The 14,419-nt window shown below is 40.6% G+C and overlaps 1 protein-coding gene across 1 annotated transcript in view; it reads left to right on the top strand.

Moving 5' to 3' along the window:
* The window catches only part of LOC122816255 (extracellular calcium-sensing receptor-like), a 50,999-nt gene extending 38,813 nt beyond the window's left edge, over positions 1-12,186 (top strand). Inside the window, exon 5 of the mRNA XM_044088992.1 lies at positions 11,270-12,186. Within this exon, the coding sequence (XP_043944927.1) occupies positions 11,270-12,186 (917 nt within the window). The remainder of the gene's footprint in view (positions 1-11,269) is intronic.
* The last annotated feature ends 2,233 nt before the right edge of the window (positions 12,187-14,419 follow it).

Genomic DNA, 14,419 nt, shown 5'->3' with positions numbered 1-14,419 from the left:
AAGAGCAATATTTAAGATCTGTCCATATTTTGGGCCTTTGTCCTCCCATTTTGTCAGATTTTGTCCAGATTTCTTACAGTAGGAGGTTGAGAGGTATGATAGGGGATGGTTAGGCCTGCTGGGGGGCTGGAGACTGAAGCCATGCCATTGTCATGGCTGAAGCAGCTGCTGTACACAATGCAAGCATAAATGGAGAGAAATAAATCAACAGAGAAGATAGTTATAAAATAAAGCATAGGAACAAAGGGACAGAGGGAGGGAGGGATGAATAAAATATACATTTGCAAAAGACAAAGAAGATATGTATGATACAGAACATCAGATGACTATGTATTACTAAAGCTGTAAAGCTACAGAGTGGTGTTGTGGCACTACATGTCCATGTGTACTATAAAACTGGCCATGTACTAGTATGTGCTAGAAGAAAGGCAGCAAAACAGGTACCATTCCTCATGTGTATGTGCAACTATGCCATGGAAGTTGTGGCCAAAAATAATGTTAATTACCTGGATGATGCGGCGTACCTCTGTCATACTACAGCTATTTTCAGTAATACATCTAAAGTTATCATGTATACAGCAATAACACTTCAAAGAGTACACACATATACTAAGAAGTTACATAACTCTATTGTTAAATATTTGGAATAACAGGAAATGTGGTGTATATGTATCCTGTACTCCTTAAGCTAAAAACTATTACTTTTACAGGGTCACACTTTTTCATGCAGCTGATAAATGTCAGATACATTTGAGACACTTTGAATACAGTTATAACAACAAAATGAAAAGAAATAATACACACCCCTGGACCTTGAAAGTCTCTACATTTACCTCCATTGCAGACCTTCTCCAATATAGCCCCCCAAGCTTATAATAAACACATTTATGAAACAGAAAACAAATACAACTCTGTAAAACAAGGAAGATTACTCACAATACATCTCAAGTGCCATTTCTCTGGTCTTTTCTTCCCACTGGTAAAGACGGTCAGGATGGGGCCTCCTCTGGTTGCTGTACTGATAACCACACTGCTTACCAGAGTGGGGAATGCCAGTAACATTAGTCGTCACTCTGGGAAGACTATCAGGCTTCCACTTTAAATCGGGGACCCTCTCCATGATGGTCCCCATACAGTAAAGGAAATATGGGCTTTCCTTGCTGTACCACCAAGGAGCCCTGTCACACTCAGTGCCTTGGAAGCCATGACCATTTACCAGGTCACATTCCAGAGAACTATAGCAGACCTCTCACAGACAGGCCCATTTAATTTTTTTGGCATGTGCTGTGCACTATAGGGTACTCTATTAGCACAATCTCTAATGGTGTGAACATTATGTAGTGCACAAAATTTTGGCATGGCAGGGTGGTGATAAGGTGCAAACGCTTCCATGAAATGTGTGTGGTAGGTGTGTGCATAACTATGACAGCAGTTTAGTTCATTAGAGTATCCATCAAATACAAAAGTTAAATACATTTTCCATGTTCCCATAATGGTGAATGAATCACCCATACATGCTCAATGTGCACCTCAGCTGCACATACATGTACCCAAGACTGAGAGAACCTCTTAGTATAACTTTTCCCACAGATGTGATGTGTAATAGCAGCTATTCAGCAATATTCATTAGGTAGTATCTAATTAGCATAACCCCCATGGTAGAAGTCTTGATTACCCTGATCGTAATATGGAAAATTACAAGCAGGAATTCTCACAATCCAGAGGAAAGTAAGTAGCATGTTACTTTACAAAAGGCTACATGATTACAGACATTAGATAGACTAGATATTGTCATGTATTCCACCCACAAAAAATATGAGAATGTATTCTGCATGAACAAAATTGTAGTTCCTAAATATATTTATCCTTCTACCTGCATGACATATTCTGCAGCAGACAAGCACCTATTCCTCCTACATAAGGAGGTATCTGCAGCACTACTGAGGTACATCTGATCTTAACCATCTTCTTTGACTGAATGCACAGATGCTGCACCTGTCAATGTTATAGTCATATTAGCCATCTGTTGTTAAATCCCTTCAGTATTAAAAGCATGGCATTGTGACGGTCAGCCCTCTAACATTGTTTTAACATGTTAGCACTTCTAACATTGATGGTAGTCAGTTCTGCAGTATTGTAGCAGCTCATTGTTTGTGGCTGCCAACTGCAGGTGTGACATGGCATCACTTGAATGCCCTTTTTTAGAAGGATGCAGGACAAGCGATAAATACTGTTCATGTGTATGAAGCATGTGTGAGTTATGGCCCGCATAGATATAGGTTCATAGGTTGGTACTAGGCTATCAGCCCTAAGGCCTATGCAAGCCTAGCCATAACAATTCCCTGGAATTTTTTTCCCACAATATTTACTTCTCTGGGCCCCTGTCTAGCAGGGCGACTGACCTGATCCCCGGAGTGAATTTCCTATCTCCCATCCAATCATCAAGGTTCCTTCTGAAGAGGGCCAGTGTGGTGCTCTGCTTGACATGTATGGGCAGTCTATTCCAGAGTATGGGGAGTCTCTGGGTCAGGAACCTATCCCTCCAGCATGTTTTGTTCATTGTGATGATAAGGTTTAGATCCCTGGAGCGTGTGGCTCTGAGGGATTGGGATTTCTTTAAGTGGAGCATGTCCAACAGCTCAGGGTTTGACATGGCCTTGTATGTTAAGCAGAGATCGCCTCTGAGTAGACGATATGCCACAGAGCATAGCTGGAGTTTTTTTAGACGGTCAGCATATGGCATCTGCTTTAGGCTTGTGATTCTTTTAGTGAGGCATTTCTGTGGCCTTTCCAGCTGTTGCAGATGTCTTGTGAGGTACATACCAAATGGGGCATTATACTCTATAATCAGTCTAATGAGGGATGAGTACAGTGGGACAATGACCTCCTTTTTTTCTGGATGAAAAGCCCTTAGTGATGAGGTGTATCACGTAGAAGGATTTCTTGACTGTTGTGGTGATGTGGTTATCGAAAGTGAGACCACTGTCCACTTGTGTCCCTAAGTCTCTCATCACAATTTCGATGTTTAGTGTCCTGCCACCTATGTGGTAGTTCAATGGTACATGTTTTTTTCCAAAGGGGATGACTATACATTTCTTGGCATTAAGCTTGAGCCCATGGCTCTGGAACCAGGCATCTGTTTCTGTAAGGCCCTTTTGTAGAATATCCACATCATTTGGGGATTCAATAATGTCTCCCAGTTTGCAGTCATCTGCAAACATTGTTAGCCAGAGTCCCTTAGTGTTGGCCTGTACTTCAGAGAAGTAGATGCCAAACAAGAGTGGTCTCAGGACTGAACCCTGAGGTACTCCACTTGTCACTTGTCTGGAGCTGGATTTGGAGTCAGCTACTTTTACAGTCTGGGTTCTGTCAGTAAGCCAGATGGCAACCCATCAAGTGACGTAGGGATTTATGTCCAGCTTAGTAAGTTTATCTATAATTCCAGAATAGTGGATGGTGTCGAACGCCTTGGCGAGGTCCAGATAGGCTGTGTGGACCTCCTTACCCTCGTCCATAGCTCTGGAGACCGATTCAAAGAAGTCAATCAGATTCAGGAGACAAGATCAGCCCTTCACAAACCCAAACTGGATGGGGTCCAGTGTCTGGAGGTTGCCAATGTCCTTGTTTATAAGTTCCATGATAATGCGTTCCATGCCCTTGCAGATCAGGCTTGTCAGACTGATGGGACGGTAGTTCCCGGGATCCAAAGTGGATCCTCCCTTGTGGATCAGGATAACTGTAGCTGTGTGCCACTCAGTGGGCACGAAGCCTGAGGTGAGGCTATGATTAAACATGACCCTTAGGTGGGGTGCCAGTTCATTTTGTAGTTCATGTAGTACACAGCCTGGGATGTCATCTGGTCCCATGGATGCTGTATTCTTAGCTTTGGAGAGTGCGGTTTCTACCTGTGTGGCTGTGATTATCGGAATTTTGCAATCTTTTGGTAATGAGATGGGCCTTTTAGGGGGTGAGAGCAGAGTGAAGTTGGCACTAAATCGATCTGCCAGGATATTGGCAATATCCTTGGGATCAGTATATTTAATGCCATTCTGTTGTAGCTCAGAGCAGATCTGAGCATTGCCATTTAGATTCTTGACATAACTATAGAATGCCTTGTGGGTGTCTTTGGAATCTTTGGCAATTTTATTTTCGTAACTAGCTTTTGAGGATTTTATGAGGGATCTCAGCTTCTTACTGAGGCTGGTGAGGGAGTTTTTTGCATCCTGAGATTTTCCTCTTTTCTGCAACAGTTTCTTCCTTCTGTTGTAGTTTGTTTATAGCAGGGGACCACCAGATTGGCTTCCTTTTTTTGGAGAAGAGCATCTTGGTTCTATTAGGGATGGCACAATTCATGCACGAGTGGATGTGCTCGTACAGTGCCTTAGTGTAGGATTCTGCAGTCGAACTTCCAGATCCCGGCTGCATGGGTGTTGTGAAGTTTGTCACTTCTGACTTCAGTAGCATGAAGCTGGCTTTGGAGAAGTTTTTAAGGAGGTTTCCTTACTGGGGTGGGGGTGGGATGTGGATGTCAAGGGTGATTTGCTTATGGTCAGACCTGACCAATGAGGGGGTGACCACTGGTGTGGAGCATCTATCTCCCATGTTGGTAATGACCAGGTCTAGGATATTGGAGCCCCTGGTGGGACAATGGATTAGTTGATCCAGGGCATTGGAATTTATGAATTCCAAGAACCGTTGGGAAAAGGAGTTGGTACCTGAGTAGTTTTCCCAATTAATGGCAGGGTAGTTGAAATCACCTAGTATTAGGGTGTTTGGTTGTATCTTAATATTTTCCAGTATGTTTAGGAAGGTGTAGTGAGAATCTTGGGGTATGGTGGGGGATCTGTAGCAAGCTACAATTTGGATTGCGGTCTTACCTAGTGTTAGTTGCACCTGGAGAATTTCAGATGCATTGTATTGGGCAACTAGCCTGGAGGTGTGAATATCCTTGGTGAATATGGACACTCCTCCACCTTTAGTGTTTCGGTCTTGAAAAGTGTGGTACGAATTGTAGCCTGGTATTGCAGGGGTGCTCTCTGTAGCCTTGAACCAGGTCTCAGTCACTGCACAGATATCGATGTTCTCCATTTTTAGGAGTGCCTCGAGAGAGAGTGCATTTTGAGGTTTAGACTTCTAGCAATGAGTAGCATAACCTTCAGATTTCGCATGCTTACATCTGTTATGGTGGTGGTTTTACCCTTTGAACCTTGCCTAAAAAATGCACTATAGGGGTGGCAAGAGCTTTAGCCAGTAACCTGAATCCTAGGGGTGACAGGTGCAGACCATATCTGGCAAAACATTGTGGTCTGTCAATCATGTCTTCCCAGGCAGAAAAATACTGGATCCCCTTTGAATGACACCAGAAGCTTGGCCAATTGTTGACGTCAATCATTTTGCCCTTATACTGTAGTATCATTCTGGGCGAAGGCAGGATGCTACTCAGAGCTAGGGTAATACCTGCCTGGGTCACATGATCCAAGAGCTCTTTCATGTCTCTTTTCATGTAGTCCAGGGAGGTATGTCTCAAGTCATTTACTCCAGCATGGACAATGACAGAGTCCTATTTGTACTTGTTGTGGAGAGACTTGAGTGCATGCGTTATGTGGTGGATCCTGGCACCCGACAGGCAGCTGACTGTAATTTTCTCCTTGTTCAGCCTGGTGAGTGGGACATCAGTGTGCCTGACTATAGAGTCACCTATGACTAAAGTGTTGGGTACATTGTCTTGCCTTAGGGGCTGTTGTTGGGTGGCACACTGGTGTTGTGAGCTATGTGTCACTTTGGTTGTGACTGGTGTTTGTTTGCGTTTCGGCTTCGGAGGTCCTTGTTGCTTGGGCTGGTTAATGTTAAGGGCCTCTGCATATGTGGGTTTAGTGTTACTATGTGTGGGAGTTGATGGTGTGGGTTTTGAAGGGCTATGAGTTGCTAGAGGTGTAATGCAGGTGTTAGCCTTCTCCTCTTGACTGTCTAGCACAGTCTTGACCGGAGAGAGCTTTGCTTCCAGTTTGGCTATGTAAGTGCATCTCTCGCAGGTTGTAGTGTTGGGTGGTAGGAGGAGAGGATTGTCTGTGTACATGAGGCAGTTGCCGCATTGCCCCAGTATGCCCAGATTCACCAGGTGGACAGGAGAAACCACCGGAAGCTGACCCTTGGACATGCCTGTTTAGGTGCTTTTTTGTAAGGTTTAAGAGCTGTTTTCCCTTACCTTTGCAAGGTACTTTGCAATTGTAGGCTGTTTAGTGCCTATGATTAATTTCTCCTTATTGACAAGGAGAGCTGAATGCTTGTATCAGTTTCAGGCTTCCTAGTGCTTTACAGCAGGTTCTAGAAAAAGTGCTAGTCACAGGGGTTCAGATTTTAGTGCTACTACTGAAAAACCAGCTAGTTTTAAGGGAAAATTTGAAGAGCAGACTTTCTGGAACCTGGAATAGTTTAACTAACTGTAACCTCGTAGTGCTGCACGATGTGAAAAATGTGCAAACACACATGTTTTTAAGCCAGAAAGTTGAAAGGGATAGAAATCAGCCCAAAAAGGCTAATAAAATTGCAATTTCAGAGCTGGAAACTACTCCTCTAGCGTTAGATAGGCAGTACAATGCTCACCAGTCCCACTGGTAAGCAGTAGGACTTCCCTCTACCACAGCAAGGTCTGTATAGCTCTGAGCACAGAAAATAAAGTCCTGAGACAAGCAAGGTCTGGGATATGGACTGGCTAGAAAAGGTGGGAAATGAGCAAACAAGGTAGTATATATATATATATATATATATATATATATATATATATATATATATATATATATTTTTTTTTTTTTTTTTTGCAACAGGCTAAACAATGCAATAATACAGTGAATAAACACAAAAAAGTCTAACACACTTGATGTGTAGTCCTAAACAGTAAATGCAATTAAAACTCTACAAAATTAGCAATTTAAAACTTTTTAAATGAAGCAAGGTAAGTGCACAACTGAAAAATGATTTAAGTGGCAGTAATACAGCAGAATAAGTAGCTAGTCTGCATATACAGAGAAGTCTATATATATATAAAGAAAAGCAGCTAAAACACACAAACACTTCAGATACAGTGCAACCTAGAGCAACTGAGTTGTAGCAATATTAAGGCAATTACAGTTATAATAAATGCTCTAAAATATACTCTATATTTCCAAAATGTTTGAGAAGCACAGTCAGAACATACGGAAATTCAGGCAAATTTTTTTTTTAAGGGAAAAAGGAGAAACAGAAGGCCTCATCAAATGCTCTCTCTGTATTAGGTAGAATGAGCTAATGAGACTAGACTGGGAGGAGTGTCCCGATCAGATTTACAGTATGGGGCAGGCAACTGCTAAGAGAAAGCCACAAACTGAAAGTTTTTAAACAGATAAATATTTGTAAAGATTCAGAATGCTTTAACTGCAAACAAATCAGTTACCTGTGCAGATTACAATAAAAGTGCTATAAATAAATTGCTAGAAACAATAAACTGTATAAATAATCGAAAAAAAAAGGATACTTATATATCTCAGCTAAGAGTTGGAGTCAACAGCTCTCATCCACTCTGCTCAGTGTGTATAGACAGAAACTCTCTCAAAGTTAGGGCTTAAATACCAGAACAACTTTTTTTTTTTTTACAAAAACACAAAAGAACCAGCCCCCACTAGCCTGCCGCTATTAGCCTACAAAGCACTAGAGAAAGCCACAAAATGAAAGTTCTTAAACAAATAAAGATTTGTAAAGATTCAGAATGCTTTAACTGCAAACAAATCAGTTACCCGTGCAGATTACAATAAAAGTGCTATAAATAAATTGCTAGAAACAATAAACTGTATAAATAATCAAAAAAAAAAAAACAGGATGCTTATATATCTCAGCTAAGAGTTGGAGTCAACAGCTCTCATCCACTCTGCTCGGTGTGTATAGTATTACTGACACTCACTGCAAGATGCCAAGAAAAGGAAACAAAGGAACAGTCGGTGGATGATCAGCCATGAGAAATCCGACCAGCCCTTTTGCAAAAATCCTTGGTGGGATGTGTTAAATGACATCAATGCTCCTGTGACTAAGGCAGAAAATTTAAGCAAGTCACGTGCTAGGCACCAACATGAGCTCATGCCACATATCTAGCAAATGAGCTGAGGGGAAGCAGGAGACATAACTTCAACCTAACCACCTGTACCAGAAACTAAGGAGCTCTTGCCTGACCGCAAGGGGGTACTCACTCATCAGGAGGCCATGGTGATGTCCTGAATGTTGAAGCAGAGCTTCACTGCCCTCCAAGAATTTCTGCTGAAGATACCCCTCATGTAAGTATCTGCACACTGTCCACAGCAGATTAATTGCAGTGCTGCTTTTGTTCTTAGAAACATCAAGACTTCAGACTAGAAGTCCACATCAGACAACAGTATCCATTCATTCACTGCAATTATGATATTATTTATTCTGACTATTTTCATTTTAAGTCTTCATGGGTGATAATTATCAGACTCCTCCACTATGGATGTACCACTGACTGATATTAGGGAAGACTGAGACTTTGACAATGGTGTCAGTCAAACTTTGGCATGGCCAGGGGCAGGATGTCAGTACTGGATTCAGGCAATGTGGAGTCCAAATCTCCAATCCAGTCAGTAAACATGACCTCTGTGCCTATGCAACCCAACTCATACACACATCAAGAAACAGAAGGAAAAGCAGTCACACCTTTGTCTACACAGGACAGGATGTCACCCCTTGCAGTGCAGTCCCCAATAGTTGCCACAAGATCCATTCAGCTTGAGGAAGGCAGGGCTGGATGTCATGCCAATGGTCATATACGTCATGAGTGCCACCCCTACCCAAACAAATTGTATCAATGTATGCAACCCAGCTACTACGTAGGGCCATCATAGATGGTCAGGCTAAAAACACCTCGGCCTTTGTTAAGATGGTAGGTGTTTTACAGGGTATGCATGATGACCTGCATGTCTTGTATGTATGACATCATGGATGTGTTATATAGGTCTATTGCATAACCCATGTCTGCCTGTGCACACAGGAAGCATGCCAGACATACTTATGGCTGCTCCACATCTATTTCTATTACTGAGGGCTGTCATGGAAGGGGGAGTCCACTGCCATTACTTACACTCTGCCATCCAGTGACTGTGCATAAAGGGCTACAGCTCATGCTACAGTGATGCATGGCACAGCTCATCACTCACATTCATGCTCAAGGCAAAGTCTGCATAATACCTGTGACCCTCACAGGAGAAGGTGCTTTCATAGATGGGAGCATGCACTGCCTACACACACACACACACACACACACACACACACACACACACACACACACACACACACACACACACACACACGCACACACACACACACACACACACACACACACACACACACACACACACACACACACACGCACATCTCCTGTGGGTGCCATGGACCCAAATGTAAGATCTCACCATAATAAAACAGTTACTAAGGCTGTATCCTCACAAAGACACACACTCACATGTTCACAAAGCCCAGCTCCAAACACACATGCACAACAATGGGAACAGTACTGGCCTCCTGCTAGTGTACCCCTAGCTCCTTCCCTATATCTTACACCCACATTACCAAGCTGCTTTCACCTATACTAACACTTAACACTGTAGCCCTCCCAACTTATACTAATGATGATAACTGTGTCCTGCACTCTCTATTCTGTTACTTAGGTAGCTTATGTCTAATGCACAGTATGGCCAGTCTATGGATGGAAGAGCACAACTTGGGTAAAGGTTTGCATGCATTGACTGTATACTGCTTTATTCTGGCCCATAATTATGAACCAGCACCTGCATCTTAGCCAGTGCCACAATGCACTGTGCTCACCTTCATCTGGCGTAGTCCTACCCTGCAGCCAGCTCCTCCTCAAGCTCCTCCTCAGGCTTCTCCTCCATTGCCTGCTGGGAAACTTCTTCATCCTGAATGTGTCTTCTCATGCAACTGAGAAATGGAAGGGCAACCCCAATGGGTAACTGGAAATATTAAAACATAACTGTGATTTGTAATGTCTTTTTCATTATTTCATGGATGCACTGTAGACGACATACTGACCAATACCACTAGGGAGATTGCTGGCATGTTGGAACTGGATATATATAGTTCTCTTGTAATGTATCTGGTGTGAGTGGGAAAATGCAGTGAATACACTATGAGATTTTTAATTACTTTATTTTGCCTAAAGTCAGCTTCACAGTACCTCACTTTAGATTGGTGAACTACCAATACCTGTACTTGTTGTGTTTTGAGTAACGGTATTGGATATCACCTGGGTGAGGTAGGGAGTGGACACTAGCTGCACCTAGTGATTTTTTTTTTTGGAGGGAAGTACATTGGTTGAACACCTGCCAGTACCACTGATAGTAAGCATTAATGCATGTAGTGTGCGGGAGAGTAAGACGGTGATAAGAAGCAGATAAAGAGCTCAAAGTGATTTTCAGCTGAGGTGGGGAAGTCCCTTTAATCTGCTAGGACACTGAAGCACCAACATGTCTGCTTAATGCCACTGGAAATACTCCCTTCAGATGTCATGGATGTTTGCATAACAATGACTGAAAAAATGCAACTATCCATTGTTCTACATGGCAATGACCAAAATAAATAAATAAATAAAACCTTCCACAACAAACCATACACACAAGTCAGAACAGTAGGGACCAAATAAATGGCTCCCTAAAGAAATGTCGATACTCGAAATAACAAGTACTGACAAACCAAAAAAAAAAGAATGAAAACATAGGAGAAGAGCAAATCTTGAAAATTGCTGTTTTCTTTTAACTTCTTTTTGCAGGGGGGCAAGCCTTCCTGCACCTCCTTATGTGGGGGCAAGCCCCTACACACCCCCAACTTATATATACAAACTCCAAGATCGCCATACCTCAGAAAAAAGGGAATATGCTGAGAAATGGCATCTCGGACTTAGTATATGTAACTCCATTCTTTTGGCCATTCATCCTCCATATTTTGGACTCACTCTAGTGGGCCCAAACATTTCAAATTGTTCCCAAATAGATAAATCAATTTTAATATAATGGCAATATATTTGACAAAGTAACTAGCATAGTATGTTACTTTGCTTTGTATTTGCCTTTAATAAGTAGATTGCAATGAATAATAGACTGAGGATACTTGTTCCCAGGTGCAATATTGCAAAGTATGTTATATTAGCTGTTATGAAATCCTTCCTAGAATGGCAAACAGAATGCATTACCTATGTCTTTCATTTTGTTTTCAGGTGCCCATGACTGTATTAAGTGCCCAGATGATTCATGGAGTAATAAAGGACAGGATGAGTGTATAAAGAAATTCATCGAGTTCCTCTCTTATCAGGACTTCCTTGGAGCAATACTGACTACCATCACTAGCATCACTGCACTGCTTCCTGCTTCAGTATTAATTATTTTTGTTAAATACCGTCACACTCCTATTGTAAAAGCAAACAATCGAGAACTGAGTTATATTCTTCTCATAGCTCTTGTCTTGTGTAGTCTTTGTTCTCTGATTTTTATTGGAAAACCCACTGTATTAATGTGTATGCTCCGTCAGACTGTCTTTGGTATAATGTTTGCTCTTTGTGTCTCTTGCGTATTGGCTAAAACCATCACAGTAGTCATAGCCTTCAAGGCCACTAATCCAAACAGTAAGTTAAGAAAATGGATGGGGCCTGTACTTCCTGGTTGCATCATCTGTTTCTGTACAATAGTTCAAATCACTCTGTGTGTGGTGTGGCTGTCAACTACACCTCCTTTTCCAGAAAAAAACATGAAATTCAAACTAGATACAATAATAATAGAATGTAATGATGGGTCCAGTAATGCTTTGTGGTGGCTCTTGGGTTACATGGGCCTCTTAGCCAGTATAAGTCTTGTGGTAGCTTTCTTAGCCAGGACACTGCCGGACAGTTTCAATGAAGCCAAGTTTATCACATTCAGCATGTTGGTGTTTGTCAGTGTCTGGCTGTCCTTCATCCCTGCTTACCTGAGTACCAGGGGAAAGTATATGGTTGCTGTGGAGATATTTGCCATTTTATCTTCTAGCAGTGGTTTAATTATATGTATATTTATTCCAAAATGTTATATTATATTAGTCAGGTCTGAAATGAATACCAGGGAGTATTTAATAAGAAAGGAAACCTTTATTGGTAAAATGTAAGTATATACATAAACAAAATCTAAGTATGTAGTAGGCACGTGCTGTATACATGGATCAGACAAAGGCTAGTGATTCATTAAGCATAAATTCATCTTCTTATGGCAAAAGAAAATACTGATACCATACTTACCACAGACAACAAAGAACCGAAACCAAAATTTAGAGTATAAATCAAAGTGAAACAGTAACCACCAATTATGGTGTCAAAAATGGGTCCCTAATTTAGTAAGCTGCCAGAATGCATCCTCCCTTGGCGCATTACAGATTAATTTGTCAAGTAATGACAATGGGTTTGAAATATTTTGCCCCGGTGTAGTATTTAGGCTATATAGTGTTAGGCATCTGGGAAGGAGACACATATAGCCACATCTCAGCATTGAATGTCCCTTTTGTCTGTTTGTTCATTATAAGATGATGAATAAGCTTGTTATTCAGTTCTAGTCTTGTACTCCTCGTTTATTTATGTATTTATTTATTTATGCATTTTTGTTTATTTAATTGTTTATTTATTTGACCATATATTTATTTGCATTTGATTATAATGAAATTATTGGACATTAACTATTTTCTGCAGCAGCCCAAGGAGAAAAAAAATCCACAATCATCACAAAATATACAAAAAATGCATTCAAACAAAAAAACAAAAAAAAAGAGTCAAATGTTTTTCTTTTCAGAAACCTTTATTATCAGAATATCCAAAAGCAAGCAAGCAAACAAACAAAAAACAGCATTAACTCCAAAACCCAGAACAAACTTCCCACAACCAACAGAAAGTTATCATAATACCAGAAGAACAACAAAATGATATAATCCTGACACTGGTGACTGAACAGATTCCATTATTATAAAATGCAAGGTTTGGCAATATCTGTCTGTTTATCTATCTATCTATCTATCTATCTATCTATCTATCTATCTATCTATCTATTTCAGAAACAGAAGTAGATTAAGCATATATACAAGCAAAGGATTCACTTGAAAATAACTGAAAACTGTTTGGATAATGGATAAGTACATATTGAGTTGTTTACTATCACCATCTTGAAACCTACAGTCTTGAAAGTCATAACCCTGATGCCATAAATATCGAAAAAAACAAATTCTGAAGGCCATAATATTGAACTCTTGGACTTGCTCACCTGCAAGACCCATGTTAGCACTTCTTCCTGGGTCCATACCCCTGCAGGACAATGAAATCACTCTTTCTTAGTTTCCTGGTAGGGGGATTTGGTACTCAAGATTTTTAGACATTGTGGTATTCAGCATTTTGTTTTTTTTTTAATATTATGGTCACATATTGTGATTTTCAATATTGTGGGCTTCAAAATTGTGATAGTAAACTATTTAAAAGATGCTGTCATATAATATCAAAACCTTAAATGCACTCCAGATTTATGATGGTGTGGCTTTTTAATGCTTTCTTAAATGAGATTTAGACAGAATGTTTTGACTTTTTAGGCAGTATAATGCACAATTTAGAAATTACATAGGTGAATCATTTGTGACTTTTTCATCTGCACCAGGTGATGTAATGCTCATATGAAACTTTAGGTTGGACCAGGAATGTACACCTGAATTAAGAACGGAACGGCTGGGTGCCTTTCCAGAGAGTAAGGGGTAGCACGTGTTTTCTTTAAGTCTACTATATTTAATATTGGTTTAATTCTAGCCAATTATTTTCTTTTCCAAGTTTTGCTCTGGCTATTAAATGCAACCCTGACCATGCTATTGTAAGCTTGCTCTGCTGTTGAAGACAGTGCAAACTGAAGAGTGATACAAACATTAGAAACATTGTAGCTTTTAGAAAAGGTACAAATGAACCAATGAAATACATGCATAGTCAGTCAGGAAATGTTTGACCGTAGAGTAAGCCTTGTTACTGATGAGTTCTTAACATAACCTTTTTGATGGGTTGACAGACTTTCAGTTCGCGATCAGTTTTAATGTCCAATACTTTCATAGTGCTGATATGACAACCATGAGAGAGCTTTTGTTTTTGACAGAATTTTTTTTAAATTAGATGAATCACAGGGGTTTGGATAACTAGTTGTAAACACTATAGCTTTGGGATTTGTTACACTGAGGAAAAGTCCTGATTTTTCTAACCAGTCTTATACCAGGAGAAAACTGTTTTGTGACTGATTTCTAACTGCAGGGATAGTTTTTGAAGAGCAGATCAGTGTGGAGTCTTTTACAACCGACTGACTTTTTTTTGTTTTATTACAGTGGGAAG

Source organism: Protopterus annectens, chromosome 12.part0 (assembly GCF_019279795.1).
Source record: "Protopterus annectens isolate FY-2018-M chromosome 12.part0, PAN1.0, whole genome shotgun sequence".
NCBI classification, from domain to species: Eukaryota; Metazoa; Chordata; order Ceratodontiformes; family Protopteridae; genus Protopterus; species Protopterus annectens.
Note: the sequence above shows the minus strand (reverse complement) of the source record. Positions and strands in the feature narration are given on the sequence as shown.